The sequence below is a fragment of the Oreochromis niloticus genome, linkage group LG5 (genome assembly GCF_001858045.2).
Source record: "Oreochromis niloticus isolate F11D_XX linkage group LG5, O_niloticus_UMD_NMBU, whole genome shotgun sequence".
NCBI classification, from domain to species: domain Eukaryota; kingdom Metazoa; phylum Chordata; class Actinopteri; order Cichliformes; family Cichlidae; genus Oreochromis; species Oreochromis niloticus.
This window is the reverse complement of record NC_031970.2, coordinates 26492339-26505570: the sequence shown is the minus strand read 5'-3', so window position 1 is coordinate 26505570 and position 13232 is coordinate 26492339. Positions and strand designations below refer to the sequence as shown.

General features: G+C 42.4%; 2 protein-coding genes across 5 annotated transcripts in view; one reads left to right on the top strand and one right to left on the bottom strand.

Moving 5' to 3' along the window:
• The window catches only part of LOC100701712 (histone deacetylase 7), a 41388-nt gene extending 37226 nt beyond the window's left edge, over positions 1 to 4162 (top strand). For 2 of the 4 annotated variants that reach the window (XM_005469307.4, XM_005469306.4), the window contains exons 22-25: positions 14 to 147; positions 241 to 325; positions 1771 to 1918; positions 2016 to 4162. In XM_005469307.4, coding sequence (XP_005469364.1) covers positions 14 to 147; positions 241 to 325; positions 1771 to 1918; positions 2016 to 2034 — 386 coding nt within the window. In that variant the 3' untranslated portion in view covers positions 2035 to 4162. The remainder of the gene's footprint in view (positions 1 to 13; positions 148 to 240; positions 326 to 1770; positions 1919 to 2015) is intronic. The other 2 variants (XM_005469308.4, XM_005469309.4) reach the window with 1 other exon arrangement.
• Positions 4163 to 4282: 120 nt separating this feature from the next.
• LOC100695546 (twist-related protein 2-like) lies at positions 4283 to 11055 on the bottom strand. The gene is made up of 2 exons (XM_005469310.4): positions 9926 to 11055; positions 4283 to 5356 (listed from the first exon to the last, which is right to left on the bottom strand). The coding sequence occupies exon 1, from the start codon at positions 10788 to 10790 to the stop codon at positions 10218 to 10220; it is 573 nt and encodes a 190-aa protein (XP_005469367.1). The 5' UTR covers positions 10791 to 11055; the 3' UTR covers positions 4283 to 5356; positions 9926 to 10217.
• Positions 11056 to 13232: the final 2177 nt, after the last annotated feature.

Sequence of the window (13232 nt, the reverse complement as noted above, 5' to 3'; positions counted from 1 at the left end):
TGTTCTCCACCAGGTTTTGGCTTCCTGACCCGTCAACTGATGTCACTGGCTGGCGGTAAGGTGGTCATGGCTCTGGAGGGTGGGCATGACCTCAAAGCTATCTGCGATGCTTCCGAAGCCTGTGTGAGCGCCTTGCTGGGCATGGAGGTTGGATGTGTTTTTGCGCATACAGAACATGTGTCTTTTCACAGATACCTACAGCATGTTTCCCTCTCTAACCTCTGACCACATGTGCCACAGGTGGAGCCTCTGTCCCAGTCGGTGTTGGACCAGAAGCCTTGTGAAAATGCGGTGCTTTCTCTGCAGAAAGTCATCCAGATTCATGGTGAGAACACAACATGCAGCATCAAAAACCATCACTAACATGACACAGTCTTGTGAAACATGTGGAAAATATTGGTCTAAAAAACAGATCTTCCGTTTCATTAGTTTGAAAGATTTTGTTGTTGTTTTCTTTAACTCTTTAACTTTATTCTCCACTGTTTGCCTCAGTTGTCTTTAGTATCTTACTCTCTAAGGTTGGCCATAAGCTATTTGAGTCATAAACACCTTTAAACTGTCAAAATAAATACTAAATAAAAAACAAATGTCCATCATTATCTTGTTTGAAGTGGAAAAGATGGCTAACACTCACTGGATGTGCTCGCTTCCAGCATTATTTCTCAAGAAAGTTGCTGTAATGGGAAAGTTAGTAATGGTCCTTGGGCTGAAATATGTGCTTTTATTTGAAAATGAGATCAAAGAAAGGACTTGCTTGCAAAATTAATAATTATACCACTATGTTCACTTCCTTATACATGAAAGGATTTCAAGTCAAGTCAGATTGTTTTAATATTGGCCCAAAAATCACACCGTGCGGCTACAGCATCCCCTCTCCGCAGATCTTCCATTCATAATAAAAAGAAACACTTCAAGATGAACAACAGAGGAGGAAAAGTGAAATTGCATCAACGTTACTAATTCCAATGACTGTAGAGCAATTTTGCATTTTTATTTGAAAGGAATTTCATGAAAATATGTTTTGGCTCGATTAAAAACATTTTCGTCAAGCTAAAATAAAACATGTCTATTTTTTTCCTTCACTAAGTCTTCTCGCATCGCCCCTACTGTCCGACCACCTCTCCTCCTTTACATCCCTGTCTCCCCATCTCTCCCTCCAGCCGTCCCACACACAGACAGACAGACACACACACACACGCACACACACAGACACACACAGCCGCCCTGGCTCCAATTATCTTCAAACACTTCTCTGGCACACGACCTTCGCAACATCCCCTTCTGATTGCACACAAATGTTATCCCAACCAAATTAGATTAATTAAAAATATTTGAATAGCCACAAGAATGTTAAGCCCATAATTTAGGCCCGGGGTGAAATATATGTGAGTTGCATTCGCAGCCAGAACACACACGCTCAGAGATGAGCACATTTGCAAACTCAGATTTTTTTTCCTTTCGCTGTGTGACACGGGACTCGAGGCCCTGAGAGAACAGATTGAATTTGAGTTTACATTCGTGAAATTATCAACATGGATATTTAGACCAGGGGCTGTTTATGTCACAGTCATTGCTTATATTCAGATCAAACGGCTACAACTAGCGGATCAAACACCGTGCAGTGCTCTTTAATAATGGAGACGCCTTCCCTCAAGGAACAATTCAGGATGAAAACAGCTCTGAAATACCAATGAATGAAGCCATTAATCTTTTCTCTCTCCTGTTTTCCTCCCTCCTCTCCATCTTTTTTCCATTCTTCGCTTCCCGCAGGTGAATACTGGCAGAGTTTGAAGGATTCGGCCTCCACAGTGGATATGTCCTACTTGCAGGCGCAGAGACGAAGACTGAGACGAGACTCGGACAGCGAGGCTGTCAGCGCCATCGCCTCTCTGTCGATGGGGTCTCTCGCATCTGACAGGTAGGGGCAGCTCTGTGTTTCATATCTTCTGCTTTACCACCGCCATAACGTTGTACTTTATGTACATTAAACCCTTATCTTTCTCTTTGTCATCAAGGAAACCATCTGAGAAATGATGGAGAAAGGCGAGATTCTCCTTGAAGAAAGACTCGAGCCTCTACACACTCCACACACACACACACAAACACGCAAAGCAGCGCTTTGGATCGTCACTGGAAGCAGATGTCACCTCACAAAAACTCCACCTGCATTACTACTGGCTGAATTCTGACCCGTCTGATTCAAACACACACACACCGACGACCAGCGATCATCTTTGCCACGCTCTCGCTCTCATCCCTCGCTGAAATGAGAGCTAAAGCTAAAAGAGACACCCAGGTGCAGATTAATGAAGGGCTTTGCAACAACGTGATGTAGCATATACATCTTGAGAGAAAAACACATCTCAGCACATTTACAGACTGAATTGAAATGACTCCGGCGCGACTCTGAGCGAGAGCCCCAAGACTGTTAGAGGGAAGGGTCAAAGGTCACCTCGGCTTATCGAAGCCACTCAGTTTGAGAGGAAGGAGTCGTCCCCAAAAGGACGTGCGAGTGATGGAGCGCAGACGTATCCCTCAGCCACGATGTCATTCGTCCGCGTGCGACCGCGATCGAGCGGGTTTTTCTGATCATCCTGCACTGCATGTTTGTTCTCATCATCAGTTCATCTGACCGGAGGACCACTTTTTTTGGGGGGATGACATTGTTTTTTAAAAATCATGAGTGAAGCTACAATGAAGTCTGACATACATGCGTCTCATATTGTTTTATTCGCATGTCCACATATATATATTTTTTCAGCGTTTCCATCTTTTCTTTCTTGGCGTAACCAGGGCGAGCGCATGTAGCAAGACCTCGGATTGCTGCAGTTATTTGTATCGCTCCTCTGAAGTGCATCTTAAATATGTAGACATGCTGTAGTTAGTGTTGGTGGCATTAGTCACAATGAAGAGCTAATACCTCCAGTCGCTGTGGTATTGATATTCGGGGAGGGGCGGGGGGGGGGGGATAATAAGCCTGTCAGATAAGACAGAATCACCCATGATGCCTCAGTGCAGTGTGACCACTCAGTAATGATTGTACAAGTGACAATGCACATCAGTTTTTAACATTTTGGATGAGACTCGCATCCAAACACTCACTCACACAAAGTGCACTTACCTCGCCCTCGGAAACGAGGGTCAGAGCGACTCGGGTCTCAAAATCTGAGCTGATGTTTCTACCTGTGGATGAACATTCCTGCTGTATTTGTTACATGTTTTTTTCTATTATTATTATTTTTATTTTTAAAATCTGATCTGTCTTCTGTTCATCCCCCTATGTAGCGCCAGCCTGTTTACTGTCATCGTCGGAGATGTTACGCTCCCCCGGACCAAACAATGGCGTGTTAGTGGTTTAGTTAGGATGAAGCAATACTGAGATAGTTAAATATCTACACAGTGCAATTGGACACAGGTTAAGTACAACCAAAGTTTATGAGAACAATATGTTGTCCCTGGACTGGCATGGCCTGAAGAACTTCAAAGACTTTGAAGACTTTGCGAATGTTTCTTTTCTCAATCCAAACAGTCGAAAAGCACCAAAAAAAAAAAAAAACGCAGGACATTTATATACACAAATCAATTCGACATGACTCCTATTTATATATTCAGATTCTGTCTTTGAAGTGCTCTTTGCATGTCTAACATGATTTTGATGGTGCTAATACAGTATGTCTGTTTGTTTGTTTTTTATTTTTAGTTTGTTTGTATTTTACGTTGCACTCTGTATGTAACTCAAAGCCTGTCCGACATTTGTTGATGTGACGAAAATGTGAAAAGCGAAAGACAGCGGGAAAGCTGAGTGTAGCTTTCAGTCGTCGTTTGTTTTTTTAAGAACGTTCACGACAGCGACCTGACGTATCACATGTCTTAATCAGTGTAAATGATCTATTTTTGTATTTGAGCCCAAATAATGAACCCTGTGCATACTCGGAGACCAAATTATCAGTCGAAGGATCATTCTGACCAACCTGTGTGAAGGTAGCCTTAACAAACTGGAATTTTTACTGTAGGTCAAGTCCAGTTTTCTTTATAACTGACTGTCTTGATTGTTTTTCTGTACAGTGTACATAGTAACATTGGTTTTGTTGTCTTACTTTTGCCTTTTTCTACTATTTTCACCCCAAAAAAACCTAATAAAGGTAAATTATGTACATTTTGAGAAAGATCAGTTGTTTCTTTTTCCTACGCCTTTGACTGTTTTGACTTTTTTTTTCTCTTTTTTGTGGTCATTTTCTTTTCACACCATTTTCCATTCTCCTTGAATAATAAAATATTGTACTTAAGTATAGCCATGAGGAAAAAAATTTATTGCCACAGGATATCACACAAGAGACATGATCATAAGCAAATTCAAAGCAGTACAAAAGCAACATGTTTAAACAGCGTGGTTACAAATGAATCTGCTGTGGCTCAAATCACTTTGTCGCCACTTTGACACATTTTATACGAAACTTTCTCCTGTTTTATTTTTGCATTTTTTTCAATGAGAATAAGCTTGCAAAGATATTTTAAAGCTGCGGGAATTAAAACAAACAAACAAAAAAAAACTACTTAAATGAGATTTTCTTGCAATACAAAATGCAGCTTTCTACTAGAAAAGGTAAAGTGAAAAATAGAAGTGGCTGAAGTGGGATCAGTGGTGGTATCAAGACTTTTTCTTTTTTTTCCATTGAAGGCCAGAGCAAAGGATAAGCAGAGTTTAAAGTAATACAGTGTGCGTATACCGATTCACATACACTCTAAAAACCCACAAAATACACAGAAAGCGATCCAGTTATTACAAAGTCGAAGATCGGCGCCAAATTCCTCGTGCTCTTCCTCTTCCCGCAAGACGGGCCTTCAGAGCCAGAGCGATTAGCTTATTAGCATTTTAGCTGTAAACATTCATTGGCTGTGACCGCCCTCTAACCATCACTGTGCCATTATCATTAGTCATCTTAATGTCTGTCTGGCAGTGAGTCATCCACTGCGAAGAGTCGGGTGGATCTCGCCGTGGTGGTTATCGCCGTGTAACCGAAGGCACTCGAACCAGCAGCCATTTTGTTTCATTGTCACCGCAGGCCAGCTGTTCGTTGATCTTTGTTTATTTTTTATTTTTTTAAAAAGTTCATTTCAGTTTCATCGTTCAAAGTGTTCAGCTCTTCGTCGGACCGTCGAGGGCTCTTCACCAGAGTTTCGGGAACACGCGGTGAATGAAGACCGGGCGACCGCACAGAGTCGAGACTTGTCCAGAGAAAGAGAAAGTTTTCTTTTCCTTTTTTTGTTGTTTTGTTTTTTTGTTTTTTAAAGTGGAGATTTGTCAAGGCAGGAACCAATTTCTTCAAGTGTAGTGAAGTTTCCATTTGTCAGTTTTCTGCAGGGAGAAGAAACATAAAAGGCAAGTTAGCATTATGGGCATTTTATAGCATTTAACACAACTTAAAGACCGGGTGAATGTGTTGAGGACACAACATGTGAGCACAGACAAGCAAAAACTTATGTTTAGTGCAAAACGGAAAAATCCCCACAGCTCTTTAGCTTCTCCTTTTAACAGGCAAACATTTCATCTGGATCATTTTCAGCTTTCCCTAATTATAGCGTGCCCTTCCGCGATACCACGAGAAGTCTTGCGAGCGGAAGCCGGATGTATGTGTGTGTTAGGGTTAGGGTCATATGACTTTGATTGTACCCCAAAAGCATGCCGCGTGCATATTCCCATCCAAAAGGTGCTTTTGTTTTTCAAGTCACAGAGCGTGGGGCCACCTCTTTTATGCTGGAAAGCCATTAAACACCCTGCCTCCAATTTTCATGCCCGATCAGTATTTAAATGCACACTTTTTTTGTATTTGATGTATTTATGTTCGCTAATTACATCTCTGGAAAATAGTTTTTATTGGTACACCTGCACTGGATTCAAGCTAAGTTTATTTGTTAAAGAAAGCACATGTAAAGGTTTTCGTGTGGGGGTCATTCCTTATTAACGTTTTTAAATGATTGAACGATTTCTGTTTCTTTATATTGTGTAAGCGTGCAGATTCTGATACACTCTGGGCTTGTGTTATGTGGTTCTTTGCTGCCTACGTGTCAAACCAGAAGTCCTTCCTCTATCCCTGCAGCTGTCTGACCAGCACACGTTCGAATGCACGCTGAAGCGCATATGCATGGAGCAGTCAAATGTACACACACGCACGCACACACACAATCCTCCCACCTGCACTCAGCTCTTAGTTTGGATCTCTAAAAATAAAGATGACTCTCAGAAGCCACGACTTCTGGATGAGGCTTTTAAAAACGCAGATGAGCCGCAGAGGACTTTACATCTGGTCCCAGATCAGCCAGCAGTGAAAGCCAGATATTTAATATGTGCAGAAGAGCGTCCAACAGCTGGTCAGTCCAAATTGTAAAACACCACACACACATACGCACACACACATATGTGCACAGACGCAGCAGAGCCAGGGGTTCCGGCACAGGAAAGAGCAGTGACAGGCATTGTGATTATAGTATAAACAGAAGGGAGAGTCTTGTTTGTTCCAACTCAGACTGAACAATCGTTTCATTCTGAACATCTCACGCTGAGCCAGACACCCACACATCTTCAAAATCGTGCTCATGAAAATGCACAAAAGTGTGCACCGATTCGTGTTCGTGTGTGCATGCTGTGAGCTTCCAAAGAAAATATAAAGAGTTCTTTTACACCATAAGCACTGCATTTTAGAAACTTTTTTGGCTTTTTATTTCTTTGCTTTTTTTTTTGCTTTTGTTGCAATATACTCATCAATTGAACAAATAAATAAATAAACAACTATTTGATTTCTTTGAAAAAATCTGAGGTGGGAAAAAAAGCAGGAACACTATGCAGTCCTCTAGAATATTTTAAATCCTTAAATGTACGTGTGTGGAATTTTGAATTTCTGAATAATGTATAAATTACATATGTACTATCTGTTTATGTATTAACTGTCCGTCTACTCTCCAACTCTATAAACCATTTTTGTATATTGATCAGTCTTAAAGAAGAGGCACTGATGTTGTTCAACATCTTTAAATAAAGGATGTAACAATAATTCACTGCTATCTGATACCACACCATAAACAGCCTTAAACGAGGGAACATTACAAGCACGTCATGTGATGTCAGTTGTTTGGGTTATTTTGTCCACCCCCCTCCCATGTACCATCTGCCACAGAGGACATGCAGAAAAGCTGTAGAAAACTCAAAAATTCGGATGAATCCCATATTATTTTTGCAGAATTAAGCACGCTGTTCAAAACAAGTACACATGACCTCATCAACACACACACACAGACTGTTTTAAGACCCGTGCACGCATCCATGCACACTCCGCCTTTGAAGTGTCCTGACCCTTTCTAACCTCAGCTCTTTCCTAAAATTGCATGTTTTGGTCGTGCAGGCGCAGGCCTTGAGTTTGTAGCACTTTCTGTGGCGGCCCCTGCAGAGCTGATGATAACAGGCAGAGCAGTCAAAGTGGTAGGTAATAACTACAACGATGCGTTCAAGGACAGTCGTGTCCACGAGCAGGGGCCTTGGCTTTCCGCTGATTGGAGCCCTCCCCAACCCCCCACCCCACTCCACGATGTCTGGTGAGTTAACTCAGAGTGGAACACCTGCGGTGTGCACATAGCAGCAGCTGCATGTGTGTGTCTGGACAGTGTAATATATATGTATATATACACGGGTTGTATAAAGCCCATGTGCAGCAGTACCTGTCGTATCATTTGTGATTGGGGATGAATGCTGCATATGTTTGTAATCATTTAAAGGTCTGATCAGAGAACTGCGTCTGTGCCTGTTTGCAGTGCGTGTGTTCACCTTGACCTGCGATGTAGCTGTTAGAAAAGCGTGTTGCACTGAAACTCAGATTAATCTCCGTTCCTCACAATGTCCTCACCCGCCTATCTTTTTTTTTTAAATAAATCCTTTTATGTTGTCAAAGACCTTCATGACCTTTTTTTTTTTTTTTTTGAATAAATATAACTAAGTCTGACCAAACTGAAACCAGAAGATGGGAGAGATAAAAATCACTGAAACAACATCTGCAAATGTATTCCTGTTTACTTATATGCACATGTTTGCACACAAACACACACACACACACACGCACACACACTGCTGCACAGCTAATTAAAGCTCACTACAACCACACAGACACAGCAAGCACACACAAACATGTGCTGACATACACAGCCCCGTGCGGCTGACCCTAACCCCGGTAGACACACCTTCCTAATACCTCACAACTGTTTCCAATCTAAAGGTTCCTGCTTGTCTGGGCCCCGGCGAGGCCTGATTGCACGATATAAGATCCTGAGGAGAGAGGGCAAGGCTGCAAGGGAGAGAAAGAGAGAGAGAGAAAAAGAGAGAGAGTGATGTGCCTCCACTTCCCCCCCTCCTCACTCTCCCTTTCTCCCCCCCACCCCTTCGCTGTACCTGTGCAGGAATCTGGTGTCTGTTTAAAATGGGGTTTTTTTAAAAGCTCTGGAGACTGCAGAGGAAAACATTTGTCTTACATTCATCAGAGGTATGTCAAACACTGGAGTGTTGATGATGATGATAATGTGCTTTTAGCTGATTTTTGGTTTATAAAGTGAAGCAACCAGGATGCTCAAAAGACCTCTTTCTTTTTTCTTTTTTGAAATTAACGCCGTACCCTTGATTGTGTTTTATTTAAGTCTGTGCACTAATCGTCCTCACCTTATCTGCTGCACCCATGGAAATGTCTGAGGAAAGTGTTTTTATGGTAATTTTGAGAATGCATGGAGGGTGGTTAATGACAACTACACTGAAAAGAGATAGAAAAAAAATTATAAAGAGGTGGGCAGACATTTTTGTTTGTGACTGAATGTGTTAAACGAAGAAAATAGAAAATAAAATTTTAACCAATTAAACTATTTTTAGTTTTAGAATTTTGTTTCCTTTTATCTACTTTCCTTTTTGTATTACTTTACCTTTACATACGTTTGTGTTTTATATTATTTTAAATTTTCATTATGTTTATTATTAAATTAATTTATTTTTTTAAGAGTCCCACTCCAAAGTTGCTGATCCATTTACGCAAAACCAACGTGGGGTTGAGTTGTATTTGAATTTCTTCTGTGTGTGACAAATATTTATACACAAAAAAACAGATCATAACTGACAGTGTACTACTCTTTTTAAAATATGAATTAAAAATGAAACAAACAAAGAAAAAATATTAACTGGTAAGTTGGTATGATGATTAGCTAATGAAAATTAAGTTAAGATTTGAGGTTTAAAGAAAACACATGCACACTGAAATCAAAGACTGATATCACAGTTACATGAAAAATAATACTGCAGTTTATTTTGTCAGACTTTTTTTAAAGCATGCTCTTGAATTCATTTTTCTATGTTTTGATAGAAATTACGATTTAAAACAAAAATTTAAAAAGTAAAGCAAAGTTTTCTTCGCTTTTGGTCCTACTGTATTTTTTCACATGAAGGTAAATACGTTTGACATACACACATTTTAGCTCTTCACATTTGCACTGTAACGTTTTGATCCACATATTAAGCCATTTATTCAATTCCTGTCTTCCTGATTGCATTTACTAAATGAAGCAAAAGTGTTAAATTCTCAGATAATAAAACTCCAAAAGAAGAGTTTTCGTCACCTTTGCATGGCGTGCATCGCAGTCTCAAAATTTAGAACATGTCCACATCATTTATTCCTTCTTTGATCAAATGAACAAACCATTTTTATTCATTTTGTTTACTTCGTGTTTGTGTTTTTCGATTGAAGAAAGCACACTGAAATCTTAGTCTAAATGTAGAGCCACAAACTGCCTGTACACATGTGTGTGTATACATATATGTTCGACACCATTCTCTGCACGAATGTGTGTGTGTGTGTGTGTGTGTGTGTGTGTGTGTGTGTGTGTTTGCGTATTTCATCCATACCTGAAGGGCTGCAGTGGAGCGAATCATAGCCCTGGGAAAAAACTGTGGGACAGACAAGGGAGACAGAGGTAGAAAGATTGGAGGGGAGCGGGGTTAAGTTTTGGAGATTTCAGTAACTTAAAGCGTGTTCAACTATGGAGGTGGAGTGAGACGAGAAAGGACTGCAGAGGTTTATGACCATGAGGGGAGAAGGAGGTTTAAAGGTCAGGAAATGAGTGCAGACACGGACAGAGCTGGGGCGGGAGGGGAGATGTGGACACGAGAGGGTGTACGAGAGGAGTTCAGTGGGGTCCTAGTGGCTGGTAGACATGGCCCAGGCCCCCTCCATCCTCCAGACGGAGAAGGCGTAGCTGAGTCTTTCATGGGCCAGGTAGTTGCAGCTGGCCAGCTTGGCGTCCATCTCGTCGCTCTGCAGCACCTGGTAGAGGAAGTCGATGTAGCGTGAGGCCAGCTTCAGGATCTGGATCTTGCTCAGCTTGTCCGAAGGTAGTGTGGGAATGATCTTGCGCAGAGAGGCAAAAGCGTCGTTCAGGGACTGAGTGCGCTGACGCTCCCGCACGTTGGCGATGACGCGCTGAGAGTGGAGCTCCTCGAAGGGTGCCTCGGGCCTGGGGCCCAAAGTCGTCGGAGCCAACGACACGACCGCTGTGGGGCTTTTCTTCATCCTCTTTGGCCCAGACGGTAGCAGGCTGCTGGAGCTGCCTGTGCTGCTCTCCTCTGCCTGACTGAGGCTGTCCTTTTTGGGATAAGGGGAGCGTTTTCGATTTCCTGGTTGAAGGGTCTTTTTTGATCCTCTCTCCAGCTCTTCCTCGCTGGCCCCCAGTCCTCCTTCAGGGGAGTTGGTGCAGGACACCTCTTCTCTCATTCTCCTGTCCACTAATGACCTTCCAACCACCACTGCAAAAACTGGATTTCGTGCGGTTCTTTATCGCTTGAGCTTACAGCTTCAAAAAAAGAAAACAAAAAAAAAAAACCTCAGCTTGAACAAGCTTGTGTAAGTCACGACTGCTGAAGCTCCATCGGATTGGACGCCTTGTCGTCCTGTTTCCTGGTTACCTTGTTAAAATTCTCACTTTCACATTCCCCTCTCAACCTGCCAGACAGAACAACAACAAACCATCTGACAGGCAGGTCCACCTCCGCCTCTTTTATACCCAAACGCCAACCCGGAGCCTGCGGGCAGCTCTTATTGGCTCAAATGGCTTCCAGAGGGTGTGGCCGGGTATGAAACAGGCAGGAAAGCAGGAAGTGTGCATTAGCTGGGCGGGTGATAGAGAAAGGGGGTAAGTGGTTCGCTTAACCAATAAGAAGTGCTGTGTCTAATGTTGCAGAGATGTCTGAGGCTTTATGGGTTCCAGATTTGGGCTGGACCGTTAGAGCGCCTGCATCCTCGTGTCTACACAAACCTTGCATCTCTGACAGTCACCACGTGTAAGCTTTAACGTTTTAATACTTTTATGATTATAGTGGCGCTTTAAGCTTGACTCTTTTTTCCCCTTTAAAACTCAAACGTGAGAGCGTTCACCTAAGCATGTGTCGGTCATGTTCTTTATTATGACAATGAGATGCTCGCTAAAAAAACAAATGTATAAGAGAACCGCAGAGGATTTATCTGTATAATAATGCACTTTATGATGTGGAATTTATGTTTTTAAATCACGCCCATTGCCATGACAGGCCAAAAGGTACAGCGGTATTTTTCAGAAAGATGTTTTTTGTCAGCCAGCGAGTTAAAATCTGCATACCAGCCTCTGCAAACTTCCTTTTCCCTCCAAATGTGACACATCGATGGAAAAGTTCTAAACAAATAAGCGCAGCTCTAATATCGCTGCCAACATCAGTTGTCAGGTTGGGAAGGGAGGACTGCCAGGACCCTAAATAACCCCCTGACCTGAGTGGCCCAGTGACCTCAGTCTGCAGAGGTGAGGGAGCACCTAATTGTGCCATCCATGGCTTCGGGGCAGGGATCGACACATGTTCCTCCACAGCACGAACCCATCTGGGTCTGCAGCCACTTAAAATGCATTTTCCACACGTTGGCAGTCGTGACACAGCAGGTAGGCCCTGCGTGAGAAAATGACAACAGGTTGTTCACTGTGTGCAACCTACAATTTGGACACATCACTAAATCTTGCGCAAGTTTACCTCTGAATCTCTGTCAGTTTCCCAACAACAGCCAAAACCATTTATACCTTCATGCGTCATGACTGGAGTGACTCATCTGTGGATCACTGCTGAGAAGTCTTGCGGGGAGTTTTCTGCCGCTCTGAGCTGTAGAAATGTTGTACTTTTTGATGACAGCATGCTCAGCGACAGCCTTTACATTTCAACACCTCCATCTCCATAAAGCTGGTTACATCTTTGATGTTTCTGAAACTTCAGAAACTTTGCGTAAAGACACTCAGAAACTGGTATTATTTACAAACACTGGTTTTATGGATCATAACTAAAACCTCGTATCAGTTTCTATATGCTGCCCGACAGCCTCCAGCCAACAATTTGGATGTGATTGGGGCGGTATTTGAAGGATCGAATGCGAAGAGAGTGGTTCAGAAGATTTTTGATGAGCCCCATGATTGCACTGGTTTACATTTCATTCACAGAGAGCGGAAAGCAGCTCAATCCCAGTTGGGTTCAATCAACTTGGAAGAGAGAGAGAGAAACAGAGAGAAAAACAAAAAAAAAAACCCTCATCTGGTCATCAAAGCAAAAGGCTGTGGACAGAAACGGGGAATTATATGAGGTTACATTTACATAAGCGGCCAAGTCAACTTAAGGATTAACTGGTATTAAAACTGAGGCCTGCTGGGACCTCTGGTGGAGCCAAAGGAAGGACAGGAAAGTCATCGTTGCTCAGGCTAATCTCGGAAGCTGCTGCTTACCTTTAGCGAAGCCGTGGCTCTGTGCCACCATCATGGAAAAAATGAGCAAACATAAGCGGGTAGGCCTACAAGAATGTCGTGGCGCATAGAAGAGGCGGAAAAAAGAAGGAGAGAATGGGAGAAGAATGAGAAAAGGGGGGAAAAGAAAAAGGAGAAGAAAGGAGAGGGACAAGGGGGGGAAAAAAGTGAGGCTGTCCAAACAGAACCAGATGCAGGAGTGTGGAGGCTCGTTTGATCTCGATCCTCATAGGCTGATTGATGTTGCACATTTCATTTCCTTGTCAAAGTCCTGACATAATGTTTCACTAAACACTCAGACCTGCTCTCATCTTTGTTCTGTTTCCACAGGGGTCATAATTAAGCTTTTTTTAGAGCTGAAAATAGATCATACACATATCAATATATCAACATACACTATATAGGCT

Bases quoted from the DNA above. Each gene is read 5' to 3' on its own strand.
- LOC100695546 (XM_005469310.4), bottom strand. From the start codon at position 10,790: ATGAGAGAAGAGGTGTCCTGCACCAACTCCCCTGAAGGAGGACTGGGG.